This window comes from Thermobia domestica, chromosome 9 (assembly GCF_964235325.1).
Source record: "Thermobia domestica chromosome 9, izTheDome1.hap1.1, whole genome shotgun sequence".
NCBI classification, from domain to species: Eukaryota; Metazoa; Arthropoda; class Insecta; order Zygentoma; family Lepismatidae; genus Thermobia; species Thermobia domestica.
In genome coordinates, this window is record NC_137462.1 from 153,799,306 (window position 1) to 153,818,616 (window position 19,311).

General features: G+C 36.1%; 1 protein-coding gene across 1 annotated transcript in view; it reads left to right on the top strand.

Moving 5' to 3' along the window:
- Positions 1–19,311, top strand: part of LOC145695112 (sortilin-related receptor-like) — a 126,843-nt gene that overhangs the window by 82,801 nt on the left and 24,731 nt on the right. The window contains exons 25-29 of the mRNA XM_081772028.1: positions 1,459–1,673; positions 6,456–6,690; positions 9,291–9,404; positions 15,145–15,300; positions 16,567–16,826. Of these exons, the coding sequence (XP_081628154.1) occupies positions 1,459–1,673; positions 6,456–6,690; positions 9,291–9,404; positions 15,145–15,300; positions 16,567–16,826 (980 nt within the window). The remainder of the gene's footprint in view (positions 1–1,458; positions 1,674–6,455; positions 6,691–9,290; positions 9,405–15,144; positions 15,301–16,566; positions 16,827–19,311) is intronic.

Below are 19,311 nucleotides of genomic sequence, written 5' to 3' on the forward strand. Positions count from 1 at the left end.
ACGCTATGGGGTTCTATAATAGTTCCAGTCCACGAATAATTATGGTTTAATGGGGACTTCAGCACCGAGGCTATTTGTTCCCGTCATGATCAAATTAAGTGGGTTGTTTTGCAATACATGGAACGAACATATAAAAGACATAGGTTCACCACGCCAATACAGCGTGTAAAATTACTTCTAACGTGTATTCATTGACCGTATTTGATAGCAACGCATGCCTTGTTTTGGGCTGCAACGCGGGGCATAATAACACAATTTGACCTTAAGATCATTCCTAAATTGAATTCTCATATTCACAGTGAGGGCAGCTTGTACACAACAGAGTATCTCATGGTCGAGTAATAAATATAAATTATCACTGACGATCTTTGCCAACTAGTTGTTTGAAGTAATATGTACACGGGACACAAAGAGATCCCGTAACTTTTTGCAGGCCTTGATCGTGTGACTTTTTCGGTGCGATGTGCTTCAACAACGATATTTGAAGTGCAGCAACCCAATATATGAGTACTATTTCAACATCTGTTGTGGTTTGGTTAGTTGATTCGAGTTCGGCGTCCTTTTTAGCAGCGAGGCTATATGAGACGTGGATCTACAGCGTAACCTGGGATCCGAACTACATGAACTACATCGCACGAGTTGTGGTTTGGATCCCACTCGAATACTAGATCCAATCCTTCATAACATTGATGCTGCATAACAATATGAAGCAAGAATTACAGTACGCAAACGCTTAACAGTGCAATATAAAGCATGCTAGTTGGCATAGTTGAGCGATCTAAGTTTAGGCCGGTAGTCGTTACATTGATCTGTCGCAGGTTCGAATCCCATTCAGGACATAGGTATTAATCTTCTGACCTTCGTTTCATTATCGTCAATCATTTCTCATCGCCTCTTTTAGCCTAAAGGGCAGAACCATGGAACATTAAACTCTAAACTACAATACAATACATTGCAAAGCAATAGTTTATATAAAATGTAAGTTTCTATACAAATGCGGGATTTTAAATACACACACAATTTTATGTAATTGCTGATCAATGTAGCTAACGCATCATAAAATTACTCCAAGTAGTAAATCGCGAATTTTAAACCACTTAATTGACGGGAGGGACCGCCGTGTGCTTTGCATCACACGTTAAGTTATAGGTCCAGGTCTCATATAGCTTGGTGAGCTGAAAGGTACGTTAAAATATCAAATCCATAAACAACTGCTAAGGAAAAAATTGTGAGTCAGCTTTAACAGTGATTAATCTTGACGAAACCAAGCATACTTTGATTTCCTCGAAAATAATAATAAAAATTTAAAAAAAAAACTTTTTTTTCTTCAAAATTGAAGATTTGTTTGTAATTACTTTTATTTTTGCAAGATTCTTAATACTTCAAAGGTATCACTGTAGGATATCATCTTAAATTTATCGTGATTTTCAGACCTTTAAATGATGAATTTATTTCTAGTACCAAGCCCTCCATATAACGTAACAGTGGTTCAGAAGAATGCAACCGACGTCGAAATAAGTTGGAATGCTCCAGTTACTTCCAATGGACTTATTATGGATTACAATATCTTTATGACACCTCCAGTTCCTCCATTCAAGATAACATTACATGGTCTACAAACAGTAGATATCATCAGATCGAACTTCGAGCCTGGAGAAAAGTACTCTTTCTGGGTAAGTTCCTGTCTTTTTTTGTAAATAATAGTAACGAAAGTTTTACTTGAAAGGCAGGGAATAGTGGGAAAGAATGATGCTGAAATTATGTATAGAGATAATGTAACATCGGCGCTGCGCCAATGACAGCATGATGAAATATTATCTGTGCTCACTTTGGTACATGTTCTGTAATCGAAAATAATATTATTGAACTACGAGAAGAGGGTGAAAAGTTTAAGCCGCGTTACAGCTGGATTGACACATTAGGATTTCTCTCTATTCACCCCTATGTCAACGCACTTACACATTCAGCCTACAGTTTGTCTACAGTCGTCTTGTAGAATAATTTGTCCTGAACCTCACACCACCTAATGATCTCCATAATGATCTCATTATCTGACGTGAAGTGACTTCCTCGTAATTAATTTTCAATGCAGGGAAAAGTGAAAAGGCGAATAACGTAAATGGGAAAGTGCTGTGAACCCACACTCGACCAAAGCAACTTGTATGATCACGGCACGGTGAGGTGGTGCTCAGGTGCATTTTTTGATAAAGGAGGACTCAAGTTTCCTGGCCTCTTCGTCGTAATAACAGCTTGCACTTTGTGTAGGTTAATGTAATATTTCTTGTTGATAGTGAAGCCTGAGTTTAGAAATACAGCACGTATCACCACCATTTTTCGAGCAGATGAAACCCTTTGAATTTTTTTGGGTGGTGATGAGGAGTGCCGCTGTCGTCATAATTGGGATTTTGTTTCTGGATCGAAATGGTGGAAAGCGTCATTCTGTATCACGTATCGCTTCTTGAGGCATCAATTAACTTACAGCAACTGGAGATTGAACTGCGTAATCAATGTCCATTGTCGCTTTTGTTCTGCGTACCCATCGAGCGGACACTTTACTCATGGGCAATTCTTCATGGTTAATGTGATTCACACGGTAGGTCGAGATTCGTTGAGAGATTATTTTCACAGTTACTTGACGATCATGCATACCTAACACACATTGTTGTCGTGGTTCATTTAAAATTCTTTGTCATCCACATTTTAATTCGCCGCCAACCCAGCGTTTACAAGTTGTGAATGATGGAGCTTCATTACCCAAAGTCTTAGTCGTGTCCTTGTGGATTTGTATTGTATAAGTCCTTTCCACAGAGATACCAAATCACGGGTATGTTGCCAACTCTCTTCTTTGACACATCAATCATTTCAAACGTGGAAAAAACAGAATTTTCATACAATTTGGCACAATATGTTAGAAAATTATACGTTGTATTCGTATAATATTATGGATCTCTAACAGTATTTCCCTGTAAGCTCAAAACTTTCCATCCTCTCCTCGTATGTGAAGCATGCACAGCCATCATTGGTATTGTTCTGAACAGACTTTCAACTGTAAAATTGACTTTTCAGTTTGATGTGTCAGCACCGTGAACAGCCTATTGCGATAATCACAGTTCGGCGAATTGCATGACCTTAAACATCCGCAATCGGTTGCAATTTCCAAACTGCTAACAGTGCTTTAGTGCGAAGAAAATTGTGCTGAGAACATGCAAAGTAGACTTCTCCAATTATTGGTAATACGTACAATGGTTTGATGAGTCGTCTTTCACTTTATTTCCAACAAAAGGTCGTGTTTATGTATGGCTGACGCACAAAGAAGTTTATACACCAAATGCTCACAGAATGCATTACTGCAGCGGATTATACAGACAATTTAGGCGTGTGCATGCATCGTATGATCCAGATGTTATTTCCGGCTAGGACTGTTTTTATATATATATAAATAACACTGCGCCATTACAAACCTCTGGAGCTGCTAAGACATGTTAGAATGAACTTTGGGAGAAACTACATCTTCCCTGTCCTTCCCAGTTCCTAGACCTGAACATTGTTGAACGTCTGAGGTCAGTTCTTGAGTTCACACTCCGGATCAGATACCGTTCTACATTCTCATTAACGGAATTGAGTGGAGCACTGTATGAAGAATGGCGCCATATCCCTTTAGAAACCAATCATGTCTTACATGCCTTCATTCTAAATCTAATTAAAGCTGTTCTACAAGCTAGGGTTGGCTTCGCATCGTATTAATCGAGTATGTTGTATTTTGTCCAGAATTTCCATTGTTTTGATAGCTATTTGTGCATTTTACCCTTTATATATTTTGTTCTGGGGGTGGCGAAGGGAGGTACATATAAATGGCTGATGCGCTCATTGTGAACAATGACTCTAAAGTAAATTTTACCTGTGTTTCGTTACCAGGCGACAACGCTTGTTGTTTTCTTTTCCCCTCGGTCCTACCTATCGGTTTCAAGCTTCAAAGCACACCGGTCGACCAATCTGTGGTCACGAAAGCCTCCGCCCACCCATCCTCCAAGACACAAAGGCGCCTCATGAGGGAAGTAACACCGATAAAAATTAAAGTTTTATCGCTTTAAACGAAGAGAAAAAAATATTTAACCTTTAAACACAGACCAGGGATTTTAACGAAGTCGTAGACTTTCACGTTAGGGGCCCTGGTGATCTGCTAATTATCCAGAGTCGTGATTCATACATCATTGGAAAGCTTATGGATCACAGATTCCAACGGGGTAACACGTGTGCAATTCTCGCTTTATTCGTAGAAGAAAAAGAAAGAAAAAATCCGCAAATATATATATATAATTTGGGAGGCCCTGGCAATCCTTAAAATCACCCTACGCTCACAAAATGAAGCTCAAATGTAGGCAACACACTTGTGACAATAATATGCAAAAATGGTAGCCATTGCTGCGGTACAAAGCGAGATAAAAATTCAGAACCAAATTCCTAATGAAAACGCCATGTATATAATTTTCGAAGGGCGGTTGCAGACCTTCACGGAATGGAAGAGGGCGGGGTGGAAGAGGGTAGTTGGCAACACTGCGTCTGCTTAGTTATTCGGAATTCGCCGCCGGCAAAGTAATATTTGTTGTTTTCCACTTGTCAAGAATGATGCAGATTCCAATGAAAGCAACTTGGTAGTTTTAGAAATGAAGAGGGAAGGGACGAATTTTAAGGGGAGATAAATCAGGTGACATTTTTCTTTCGACAAGCAATTATTGTGAGAGTGTATGTGTGTGTGTGTTTGTGTACACGAAAATAGTATTATTGTCTTGTACTGAACAGAAAAGAATAATGACTTAGTTATCTGTTGGAAAAATATGCGTAGAAGAACGATTCATTGAATTTCACATTGCTCCCCTCCCACAACCATAGTATAGTACGTTCGCTATCCTTATATACAGTTGCTGTCCGATGCCGACACACCGTGGGTGGTGGAGGATGTCGCCAAACTCAGTAAGGGGGCTTATTTATGGCTAGTCAAAGGAAAGTCAGTGAAGGTGACAGTTCTGTTGTTGCCAAATTTTCCTTTTTGTTATTTCTTGAGTTTTTTTTTTTTTTTTTAATCACTGCATTAAAACGTAATACCTCAAGGGAAACATTTATGCTTGTTGTGTTACATTGCTCTAGTTTCGCGGCAAATACATTTACTATATTTGAGTTACGGGAAGAAAAAGAAAAGTGTGTTGGAAGTGGAAAGGATTTTAAAAAGAATTGACCAAAAAAAAAAAAAAGTCATTGACCATCAAATCCCTTTCTTGACAATTTGGAAAGACAAGCAACGTCGTACAAGCATTGATGGATGAGTTTTGCCAACGAGAGGGTTGTTCGTTATCGTTATTTGGGTGCAGCTTTATGTTTTTTTTTTTGGGGGGGAAAGGGACCGAGCTTTTGAGATTCTGAAACTGTATATCAGGAAAGCGAACGTAGTATACCACATTTTATGCACACCATTTACTTCATTATTATCCGTAGAACAATTACGATTCTACACCAATTTAGTGAAAAGATATCTTAAATGAAACCGTCCAGAAAGTAAATTTCATTTTCGTTTTTAAAAAAATCAAATTTGCCCCTCCCCTATTTCACACACGTAACCAACAAATACTTTTACAGGGTATTAGCGTGTAGTGGACTTCATTGTTTCGCATACCAATTTTTATGACTACCCCCAAGGGGGACGGGGTATGGCCCCAAGAAACTGATAAAATGAATTTCACCCTCCCCCACTCCGCCGTGATACCTCTCCACATACATAAAATGCATGTCCTTTTAATGCTTCATCCTTCACGACACATTGATACCAAAATTATCTTCGTACCTTAATTAGGGGCTGAGCTATGAAGGTTTAAAGCCATGACGCAGGGTTGCGTCAATAGGCGTTTAAAGATTTAGTAATTGTTGTGTACAACTAGTAGTGTATTAGCGAAATTTTTTCTTTTAGTTTGAAAGGAAAAAAAAAATAATTTTTACCAGTGTAATTCCTTTCATGAGCCGCCTCTGTACACACGTGTATATTTGATTTTGTTTTATGTTTGAAAGAACATGCTCTTAGGTTCGTCCATTGTACATTTCATCAGGATCTGGAAAAGGGGAGCAATTTCTTTAATATTAAAAGTCCCGCTTAACTACTATTCTCCTTCGTACATCTTATCCCTAAATAGCCTACTTCACTTGGGCAGTGTGCAAATCTCATTCCAAAGAGTTGAGATGTATGAACTAGTACATTAGATAAGCTTTCTTATCTCTATTTGAAGCGATAAAACTTTAATTTTTCACCGATGTTACTTTCCTTCTTCTGATATATCTCTCTCTGTTGAGGCAAAATAATATACCTAGGGAAATAAATTTACGCTGTATCATCTGAAACCTGTTGTTGTTTATCCAAAAGTTTTCTGTTGTACAGCGTGGTAACATGCATTACTTTACTTTATTTACAGGTTGTAGCTAAGAACTCTGATCACGAGAGTAATAGTTCAGAAGTTGTTAGCATTATCTTTGATAAAGATGCTTTCATTGATGCAGTGAATGATCTAAAACATGTATCAGCAACGAATAACAGCGTAACTCTTTCATGGTCTGGAAGCAGCATGGTCGATGGCTACAATATAACTCCAAAAGCTGATCCACCGTACCCGAAATTACCAACTTACACATGTAAAAATACGAAATCACGTGAGTATTTTATTAAATCCCTTTTATTTTAAATTGTGTGACATTAGATACTGTTTAAGTGATGAAGAAACTGGAACAGGCAATATCTGCAACATTCTGTCAAAAATATATATATATATGCCTTTTTCTGCAATTTACTCGTAAGCAAATATACAGGGTGATTATAAATGATTCATCGGATTTGCAAAGACTGTATTAAAAATGTATAACACACAAAGTTTACGAATGATACATAAAAATTAGAGGAACTGTCTAAATTTCATACATACTGTTGCAAATGTTCGATGTGACTTCCTTTTGTCACAAATCAATGTGGTTCACCTCAGACGCGTTCTAGCATACCCCTACTAATGCTCGTGAATGTAGCAATAATGCGATCCTGGAGCTCACACAAAGTTATTGGTAGCGGACACAAAATCACACAGATAAAAGTCACAAATTCGTAGGACGGGAAATCTAGGAGGCCATGGGAAAAACGGTAAGAACGCAATCGTCGGCACATCTCCCAATCCAACGACGTGCAGTGCTTTTACCTTTACACAGGTAGTTAGTGTTCTTAAACTGTCAATACCATCTCAGAATGCTATGCTTACTTGGCGGTGCAGTTGTAAACTACCTACAGAATGCACACCGTACAGTAACAATGGAAAAACACTTCTCGTATTCAAAACACAGAATTCTTTCTGCTGCATAGATACCACAGTCACCACAAGTCAAGATTATGAATATAAGATATTAAGCTTTTAAATTCATTCTTTCGTTTCATCATTCGCACAAATGTATTGTACTGACAGTTTTGATGTTTTTCACTTAAAACCCGATGAATCATTTATAATCACCTTGTATAATAGTATAAATTATATGAATGATAATGAGATAAAATAAAATGGTGGATAGGAGAAAATAAAAATATTCGGAGAAAAGTCAATGCATATGAGTTGGTTCGCTGTAAAGTCCGTATGATACTTACTAAAAAAAATACAAAATTTACCATTTTTCTTTGCTTGTTTTTCATAAGTGAAAGAAGATAATGAAATGGAACTTACCACAATCATAGATAATGTTATTCTACAACAGAAAATGTGGACCTGAAGAATGTTCAGCGTTGTCATCCATAGAAATTCCAGTGTTGCCAGAAAACAACGCCCCTAAAATCTAAGTTAAGGCAGCGAGTAGAATAACGAACTCAATTGCATTTGATTACGTATCATGTTGTTTTGGTTTCCTGTAAACTATTTTTTGAATAATAGTTGTATTTAGTTTGTAATAAACAAAATAGTTTTAACATACAATTATTAAAACTAAATAATAATAATAATGTTATTTAAAAAGTAGGTCACAGGAAACCAAAACAACATGATACGTAATCAAATGCACTTGAGATTGTTCCTCTAGTCGCTGCCTTAACTTAGATTTGAGGGGTGTTGTTATTCTGGCAACACTGTAATTTCTATGGATGGCTACACTGAAAATTATTCGGGTTCATATTTTCTGTTGTAGAATAACATTATCTATGATTGTGGTAAGTTGAGTTTCATTATCTGCTTTCACGTGTGAATGAATATGCAAAAGAAAAATGGTAAATTTTGTATTATTTTTAGTAAGATAGGCTCTTAAGAATGGGTTCGAGCGTAAAGGTGATACGGTCCTAAAAGCTAGAGTTCTACCACCGAGCTACTATACTCACACTACAAAAAGTCACAACTCGTTTAAAGTGCCCACGAAAGCTACTGTGATTGAAAGAAAGTGCAGAATTTTCTTATACCTGATTACAGTGTGATGATTTCAAAATTGTACGGCTGAGTGGAAAACCAATAACATTAAATAAAAAATATAAATTTTGTAGTAATCTCACACCCAACTATTATTTTCAGTTGAAAACTCTCAAACTTCATTGTGTTTTTATATTTTTGCTGCATTAATACGTAAGAAATACTTTGTTTGTTTTGTTTTGTTTGCGTAATCGTGTGCATGGGTTTTCTCGGGGTTCTCGCGTTACCTCCCACTTTCTTCATCCCACAATTTCATTCATTTCTCATCATCACCGTCTCCTTTAGCCTAGCCGGCATAACCGTGGGACGTAAAACTTAAAGATTTGATTTCATTTTTATTCGTTTGCGTAATACATGTTTTAAATAGGAAACAGCTTGTTTTTAGATCTCTTCTAAAACAAGAGTGGTGAAATGTTACTGGATTTCCACTCAGTCGTTCAGTTATAATGATGTCTCATACAACCAGATCTACACCAGTTCGACGTATAGTAAGAGAGTGATCGGCCAATAATAGTTGAACTTATGAAGATCTTAAAGGCAACAATTCTGAACAAAAGTATCTCTTGTATATATACCTCAATGTATATAAGTTAGCAAATTTATTCATAATGTTACCTGTGTGATGCGTCAAGGGATACACATTATTATAATTGATGTCAACTTTTTTTGTGTAAATTTATTATTAAAATACATGTGAATTTGTAACTTGATTTGAACGAATTATGAAAGTTGGATTTTTGATGCATAGGGTTTGAGTGTTAATTTTGTAAATTGTTCAGCTAAAATGTTCGTATTCATTTTGAATAATTGATTACTTTTGTCTTTCAGCTGTCACCTGTGTTATTGATAAACTTGCTCCCGGAACTAAATATACATTTGAGGTACAAGCTTTTAAAAGGCCGTACATTGGACCTCCGAGGAATATAACTGTTAGCACATCAGGTAATAATTTGGTAGTATATAACATCGTGCATGGAGTGCGTGCGCAGGTTGAATTTAAATTCCGAATTTAATTACGTTAGGATTAATTTTATTCATAGATCTGAAGGAGCACTGTTTGAGTTTTAAAAAATATTTTTTATGACTCATTTTCCACTTTACTTCATAACCTCGTAAATTAGGATTATTGTTCTATAGTATATGTAATATATACTGTAATCAATAACACTGTAAATTAAGTATTCTAGGAGGAGTTTTTATTTGAAAATTTAATTTCGAAAAAAAAAAAAAAAAAAAAACGCTGAGCAAAAAAAAAAAAAAAAAAGCGTTGGAATCTAGTGGGTGCAAAAGCATCTTCCCGCACTAACACCCTTGCGTAACACAGATCATGCTTATCATAAATTTAACGGCTGACTCTCCGTCAGACATTTTAAGAAATTTGGTAAGCTTCCTCATGGGTATGTGGTTATCGTACGCATCTTTTGCGCGGGAGATCCGAGTTCATTTCAAAGCGGAAGCTCATGTGGATCAGATCCCATGTTAAGCTGTAAGTCCACGTCTCATAGTCTCGGTGCTGAAAGGGACACTAAACTCCAAACCAACCAATTAGAAAATATGGATATGAAGTTTAAGGTCGTTCAAAAAGCAGATATATTAATAGGATAGGTGAAATTATTAGTCACGTGAACAAAGAGAATAATTCAGAAATCGGTGAATTTATACATTTAAAACGAGTTCTTTGCGTACTTATACAGGACATTTGCTTTTAAAAAATGAAATGAAATCTTTCAGTTTAACGTCCCACAACTATGCCCTTTAAGTCAAGGGGGGGCAGGTGATGAAGGCAAAATGATAATGGAGAAATTGGTGGAATGAGAAGGTGGGTGACATTCGTTTAACCTACATATCATGGTGAGAATTCCGATTGAAAACAGGATAAATGTGTATTTACTGAGTCTATATCATGTTTATAAACTTGCTGAAATGCACATTCTTCGCACGGGGAGAACAAGGTTTATGCAGAATATTTGAAAGTAAAGAAATGAGTGAAACAAATCAATAATGAAAAGCAATGCCCTCGGCCTTGCCTCTGTCAATACGAAGATCCTCGGGTTAGCTGACATGCCCCCTCTTGCCTTAACTGGAGCTTAAATATCATTAGGATTGTCACCAATAGGTAAGGACCCCGAAAATATGGATCGACACTAATATCGATTATTTTTTATGTCTCCCCTCTTCTACCCTTTGGGGGGATAATGGAGGCGAAACTTGGTCTTAATCACCATCAGGAGTGTAACTATTCATCTTAGAGACGCCGGTGTTTTTTTGGGACTAATATGTTGTTTTGGATTATTTTTTCACATCCCTTTTCCGACCCTCGACGGGTACTAGGAGCAGTGTTCCAGATTATAAGTCAATGTGTACCAAGTTTGGTTGAAATTGATTCAGATGTTCCAGTTATGCTGAAATATACATACATGTATTTTATATACCGTATTTACTCGCGTAATTTTCGCACTTTTTTAGACGAAAAAGTTGTTTTGAAACAAGGGTGCGTAAATTATGCGGGGAAAAAAATTAGCCACATCAGTGAACATCATCTAATTTTTTTCCGCAATCAAAATAACACGAAAATACCGGGACACATTTTCTTTGTAGCAAGAATTGACAACAAACATCTAATTCCAAATTTGTAGAAAAACAACATTAAAAAACTGATTAAGAAGTCGTGTGGTTTCTTACCTTACAACAATGGCTTTGCTGCGTTGCCAACTGTTCATTAGCTACCGTAATTGATTTATGGAAAAATGCTGTTTCACAAAAAGTTTCCGCGTGCGCAAATTACGCGAGGAAAATAAAATATACAGAAAATGCCCTTCAAAATTGGGATGCGAAAATTATGCGAGGGCGAAAATTACGCGCGTATTTACGGTATATTGATTGCTCTTTTACCCCCCCCCCCCCAACCTTGAAACGGGAATTTTCAAAAACTGAGACGCAGGATTGCTTATTTTAAATAAAGAATTTATATACCAAGTTTTATCTTCTGAGTCGATAGAATCGTAAGATACTCAATTTCCTGAGTCGATAGGATCGTGAGATACTCAATTTCACGCGTAAATTTTGATCCCGCTTAGAATATGCATTTTAATCAAAGTAACACCATGAAAACCTAAGTTAGACCATGGTGCACTCACGTACTAAAATCATCACAATCGGTGGAATGGTATAGGAAGAGTTTTTGGATAAACATAGTTTCTTAAACTTTATATATATAAATATATTGAAAGACGTTACTGAAGAAAGTTAGGAGAACTGCGATGGTGTGGATTACTTCCAACATTATGTAACCTTTCCTGAAGAAAGACGATTTTAATGTTTCCATGGCTTCAAGAAACAGTAAATTATTTACTGAATATACAGAATCCAATTCTTCAGGTATTTACATTGAAATTTATGGTAAAAGTTCCGATGAAATATACCATTTGGCTGGCGTATGCAAATTAGCATTCAGCAGTTTGGGGGAGGCGGTGTTAAAATACTGTAATTTTCATATATATCTGTGTGTGATTATATATATATATATATATATATATATATATATATATATATATTGTGTGTGTGTGAATGGAATATTCACTTTAACGTATAGTGGGAAACTCACCGCAACACAACACAGGGATGGGCAAGCTCATAAGTCTTAACGTCATAAACTCTGTACACTCTATCAAGATGCAGTGTGGTGGTGTACAGAATCGTATGAAAGTGCGCCATTGAGAACACACAATTTTGAATGATTTTTTTTTTATTATTATTATTTATTACGAACTCAGACTTGAAAAAAAATGCATTTGAGCCGGGAATGTCGACTGAACACATCACCTGCCATTGGTTTGTCAAATTTCGTTTCAGTGATAGAATTGGAAACTGAGCTCCGTGAACACGACCAACATCATGTTCGGATGAGCTCGTTAGGAACGCTGTCTAAGGAAGAGAACCTATGTAAAAGTGTTCATGCGTTTGCAGATGATTCAGGCATACACCATACCACTGTCGTTCGGCGATTCTGTGGAATCGGAAGGTGTAGAATCGGAGACTGATGGGTGCCACATAAGTTAATACTGACCAATCACCGTCTGGAGGTGTACAATTTTCTAAATGTAAAATAATCGGGAAAGTATCCTGCATTGGATTGTCACTTCTAATGGAAAATTAATTTATTACGATAATCATAAATGGTCAAGAGAGTGGTTATGTCGTGACTGTTTCCAAAACCTATCTTCACCCGCAGATGTTGATGCTGGTTTGATGGTCGATGATTGATCCATCATACACCCTCCATTCCAAAAGAAACCGAACTTTTGAAAACAAATAGTACCACTAGTGCCATCTGTTGTAATATTTTACCGGTAGATGGCGTAGTCCCTCATTGACAACTGGTATAAATGTCATGACATTTGGATGCACGGCAACAAAGTTATTGCGTTTCAACTGTCAGTGTGTTGTGTACATCGGTCGGAAAATGAGTTTCAAACAACGAGCTGCAATTGAGTTTTGTGTTAAACTGGGTAAAACTTTTAGTGAAACGCACCAAATGCTACAAAATGCATATGGTGATGAGTGTCTATCCCGTACGCAAGTTTACGAGTGGTTTAGGCGATTCAAATCGGGTAGAGAGACGCTGGATGATGACGAAAGATCACGCCGTCCCAGAACCGGATTATCGGAAGAAAACATCAAAAAAGTGCGTGAATTCATCAAACATAACAAAAAATCGTCGGTGAAAGTTATTGAAATGGAATTAGGCATTCCTCAAACAACCGCATACCGCATTTTGACCGAAGTTTTGGGCCTTAAGAAGGTTAATTCGCGGTTTGTACCACACAAACTCACCGAAGACCAAAAAGTTGATCGAATTGCGCATTGCAAAGACATCGTTAAAAGTGCTCGGCAGGATCGAAACTTCTTGAAATCGATTGTAACTGGTGACGAGACGTGGTGTTTTGAATATGAGCCCGAAACAAAGCGGCAAAGTGCTGAATGGAGAGCGCCGGATGAAGGAACACCCAAAAAAAGTCGCTTGGTGAAGTCAAAAGTTAAGGTGATGCTGATTTGTTTTTACGATTCAAAAGGAATTATCCACAAAGAATTTGTTCAGCCCGGCCAGACAGTCACTGGAGAGTTTTACTTGGGCGTCATGAAGCGTTTGCTGGCAAGAATTCGTCGTATTCGGCCCGAATATCGCGAAATCGGCAGTTGGACTCTTTTGGACGATAATGCACCATCACATCGTTCGCGACTTGTAACTGAATTTTTGGTCAAAAATCACATTATTCGGTTGCATCATCCGCCCTATTCACCAGATCTCGCTCCGTGCGATTTCTATCTGTTCCCGAAACTGCATTTGGCGATGAAAGGAAAGTGGCACGCATCGATTGATGCCATTGAGAAGGCGACGACCGCCGTCCTAAAGACCATTCCAATAAAGGACATGGAGAAGTCGTTTGACAACTTGTTGGAGCGTGCAAATATGTGTATCGATGCAGAAGGGGAATACATTGATTAATAAAAATGATTTGTTCCAAAATGTACATTGCTTTTTTGTTTTTTTAAAACGTTCGGTTTCTTTTGGAATGGATGGTGTATTCTCTGGCGAAATAAACCATCAATGCAGGTCGTTATAGTGCTGAACCTCATGAAATGCACCGCAAATTTGCCAGCAAGCATTCAGCAATGACCAACAGTCGTGATGTTCTCATGTTGCTCGACAATGCTCGCCCATGTGTTGCCCAAACGATGATGCAGGCTATCCATAAATTGCAGTATGAGACCCTTCCTCATGCGTATTATCCTCGTATCTCTCCCACGGACTACCACCTCATCTGCCGTCTCTAGACTTCTTGAGAGGGAAGACTTTCTCTGGTGATCGACTTCTTTCGCCACGGAATCCAGTCATCGGCTCAGCGATGACAAAATGTGTGATTACAGATGGTGAAAATTTGATTAACCTGATGATGTAGCTTCCATTTTTTGAATTTTGAAAATGACTCACCTGGGGTAATCACTTCATTTGTACAAATCTATTACATATATAGATAGATAATAAGGCATAAGGAACTATATGATCGGAACAAACAATGCGAAACATATATATTACGTAAAGTGGCATTAAAGCTAGGATAAAAGAATATATAAAGAATCTTAACACCAATGCATGATGCACTTCAGGTTTATCAAAAAAATTGCAGAAAAAGCGGTTAAAAATAGTTCGTGTTTAAAATTCATATACTTATTTTAAATACTGAGTAGGATGGTTTAAGAAAATATTAGAGTTCTTTATTTTTCTTTTTATTTATTTATTTTTTTTACTTTTTTATTTTTATTCTTTATTTTTTAGGGCAAAAAATGTTGAATATTTACACCGACTAAATGTCTAAAAAATTTAGCAACTTCATTGCTGTACTGCTTCACCTTGTCAGTCATGGAGTGTTCCACATATGACTTGATTAGTTTATTATGTAGGAAAAAACATCTACCCACTTCATCCTTAAAACCATGCTTTCTCTGTCTTTTTCCTTCCCCCATAAGACTGACTGGCTTTACGAAACAAAACGTTAAAAAGCTTTTGTTCTTGATCTTTCTCCGTTGAGAGCATAAGCTAAGAACTTTGACTACCATTTTATAGATTTAAATGCTTTCCAGCTGACAAACTAAGTTTCAATAGTATCTGTTTGATTTAAAGGTGTTCCGTTTCACCCTGTGTCTGGACTGAGGGCAGACGTACTGAAGTTACATGGTACAACTGTAAAACTTAGCTGGGAACAACCAAAGGATACCAGAAAGGAAAAATGGGTGTATGGTATTTACTATGCTCTCAATGTAAAGGAACTCTTCAAAGGTACGGTATAATTGAAAAGTAATTAATTGGTGTTCTGTAATTTAAGTAAACATTATTAGTAGTTTATAATACATGAGGGTACTCTGTTTTCATTTTCAAACGCTAATTTGAGGCTCCAAATAATAAATAACACTTAAAAGTTTTGTTGTGCAGTATTGGTAGATGATATTTAAGATATATAAATATTGTTATATGACTTACGAAGTTACATAGAGACTGTACATATGGTAAGAAAGTAGTATGGTTTCTGGAAGATTTTTTTTTCTAGGCCTTTAATCTGTGACGAAAGAAAAATATGTTGAAGAAAATATTGAATACTTGATCCAGATAGGAAAGAAAAAAATGTTGCAAAGAAGACATGTTACTTGATAATCTGAAAAATGTTGAAATTTTGATTTACAGTAATTGCAATTGTAAGAAACAGATTCTTAACATTTTGCTACAGAACTACTAAAGGAAATGGATTTTTCATTTATAGTATGAACGTAGCTTGTAAAAGTGAGAAAATTTAGAAAAGCATTTAACTAATACAAGATAATGGAGTTACACAGCATAATGGTGCTGACGGAGTTGCCTTCCATTGTGATAAAATTTACGTTGGTGATATAAAAAGAGATTTAAATGTTAAATTGAAAGACCATATTAGAGATGCAAAAAGTGAGAATTCATTCTCAACATATCAGTACACTTTAAAAGAAATCAGCATAATATTGCATATGTTCAAATGTTAACTAACAATCAGTCTGTTAACCCTATAATATTAGAAAATTAAAATTAAAATTGATTAGTAGAAGTAAAATAAAACGAGATATCTTAGTAAAACACGTTTCAAGTTTGACAACAAGGAGAAGGATGATTAATTAAAAGCAGTGTGCTGACGATGTAGACGGTATCTATTACTCATATCGTAATCATAGTGAGCATGTATGTAGCGTACTGCTACTATAAACAGTTAAACTGTTTCATCAGTTGTGTTCTTTATTATGCTGCCTTTTACAGTTTTACCTTGTTGCACCTTTTATTCGGTTTATAGTGCCTTTAGACAGAATGGTCAGTACGTATTTTCATTATATATGTGTAAGAACTTTGGTACGCAGAGAAACCTAATTACTAATTAGATTAGGCAACTTCAGAATTATAGAATAGTGATGATATGTTACATTTAATTACATGCAGATGCAATTACATGATTCTGTCGGGTGTTGTTTTTCATTCCAAATATATTTGTTACAAGTTCTTTATATGGAATTTCTTCGCTTGTTACAGGGCCAAAACATACAACAACTGACTTGACATATACTGTGAAGAATTTAGAAGCCTGTGAGTCGTATGTGTTTGATGTTGGTATTGTTGGCCCAATAGGCTACGGTCCTCTGGGAAAGAAACCAATAGATATCTTGACTCAGTTCCACAAGAAAGCACCTCCAAAGAACCTTCAGGTTGCTAAACATCCACACAATGATACTCTAATGGTTATTAGCTGGAGCAGTTCATGTCCTACAATCACTGAGCCAATTGGTTATCAGGTACGTATTATATAAGAATCTAGGAAGAGGAGAGGTAACGAAGTCATAATATATTTTTTGTTTGAAGTATTTATTGTTCGCGACTCTATCAGTCTTGACAGATTAATGGTCCATTCATTCATTTGTTAAGGAAATTCATCAAATTATTATTTTGTTATTGGCGGATCGCCTGCGCCGCAAATTGATAACTTTCCGTGCACAGGGCTCATAGCGAGTCACTTTTTTTTTCACTAAAAGTTACTTTTTTCAAGTTGGTCACTAAAAGTTACTGTTTTTTTCCTTCTTCCAAATTTGTCACTAAAAGTTACTTTTTGGGGAGGTAAAGTGACTTTTTCGTGTGATATATGTTTTGAATTGGCAGTTTTTTAAGAAAAATATTATAAAAATAAATGGAAAAAGGCAGAAACTTGTTACTCATTACTCATCTAAAAGCTTCAGTACTTGCTGCCACATGTGCAGTAACAGTCAGCTTTATTCTCACTTCAGCTTTTATTCTTTCTAAACCACAGTGGATGGTTGTTGGATGTTTAAGCTCTCAAGGTGGGGTTGAGAACCCTTCTGTGTCTATTCTTTCTTCTATCATAATAGTCTTTTAGATTTCTCTCGTAATAGTTAACGCTCCACTCAACGTTGTGTGTTTGTGTGGTTCATCTTGTTCGTCTTGTGTTATGCTTCTTGTATGTTCTTCTTAAGAGTAGGTGATGAATTTGAATAATTCATAGCTTTAAGAACTCTCAAGGCTAAGTTAAATATAATGTCTGAGATGAAGAAATTCGGAAATAGGGCAGAACTGGTTCCACTTACTCAGAAGCCTCTTACATCTGCTTACCGTAACTACAAAGCATACTTAGAAAACCTAAGAAAGGAGGAAGCTCAAAAAGAAGAAATAAAGAAGAAAAGATGAAACAAAACAACAAAGAAAGAGAGGTGATGGAGAAATTGACAAAGGAAAAAGGGTCATGATAAGACTGGTCACTTTTTCGTGTGCTTTTGGTCACTTTTGAACTATTTACAAGAGACCAGACCACTATGAGCCCTGCGCGTGCTAATGACCTCCGTTAAGCTCTACTTCTTCACTTTGATGTAAGAGTTGTTATTTTCAATATCGTCCATCAATTGCCATTCTTCTTTTCTTTCTCGTCTTTTGGTTCTTGTTACTACTTTCTGTCTTATCTCCCATCTTCTTTATCTACTAAAAGGTATTTTTAATAAAATTCTGGGACGACGAGAACAACCTGTATTCCACGCGTATTTTGCTTGTGATTGATGAGTTCAGTCCAAGTTAAAGCGTCTCGATTTATTATTTGTACAATATTAGGTGACTTGTAGATATTCCGAAGTTCTGCGTTATGTAACTTCCTAAATTTACCTGTTCGGTCATTTCCTTTGGCAGCAAAAGTTTTTCTCGAAACTTTGCTTTTGAAATTCTGAATCTCTGGGCATCAGCGACCATCTTCTACATCTCTATAATATAATGGGCGAAACTACAGTATTTTCTATATTTTTACTTCTAATATTTTAGATATTAATTTCAAAGATGAAATGTTTCGTATGGAATAGTGTTTATTATTATTATTATTATTATTATTATTGATGAATGGGTGGATTGATTGATTGATTGTAATGAGTTCATGTGTATGCTTTCAGCTTGTCACCAGGTATCTCGTCTTATATTAACTGTTAATTTCTTCCAGACCAGTTTCCGTACATGGCTGAGAAACAAAATATTTGCGTTTTCTTTAGTTTAATACATTCAATGTTAATTGTTTGTTTATTAATTTTCCTAATGATGTATTCTAAAGGAAAGCAAAACAGTAACTGGAGTAAGACAACCTCCTGCATCTGACCATTATAATTTCGAAAGAAAGAGGTAGTTGTCTGTAAAACAGATCTTCACCAACATTATAATCTTGTTGATTCCGAGGTTTACATATTTTGTAACTGAATTACGAATTTTCGTAAAATCTGTTAAGGACAGTTGATAAACAGACTTAAAATGTCACAAGAATCGGTATTAATACAACAGAATGTGTTTGAATCCTGTTTCCAAAATTAAGTAAAGACCAAGGGAATCTTATTAAAACATAACAACATAGCATACTCTAATAGACAGTTAAAAGAAAATGCAGTATCTACGTTCGAAATAATAAGATCCCCATATAAGCAACACGCCTTAAAACAATTTCAAAAAAAGAGACCACAAACGTAAACTTTTTTAAAATCTTACATTTACTTAAAACATTATTTCTTTCGTGTTTTCAACCAAAACGTCCTGTAACTCTCGATTTCCTGAAGAAAAGGACGAACTATATACATGGGAATATGGAATAATACTATAGGTATTAACGAAAGGTGGAAGAAAAGAACACTTAAACGTGCCTTTTGCAGTTATTCATCAATTAAAATAATATTTGTTAATAACTTGTGGCCGAATATTGTGAGACAGCTCGTAGTCTTATTTAAACTTTAATAATAATAATAATAA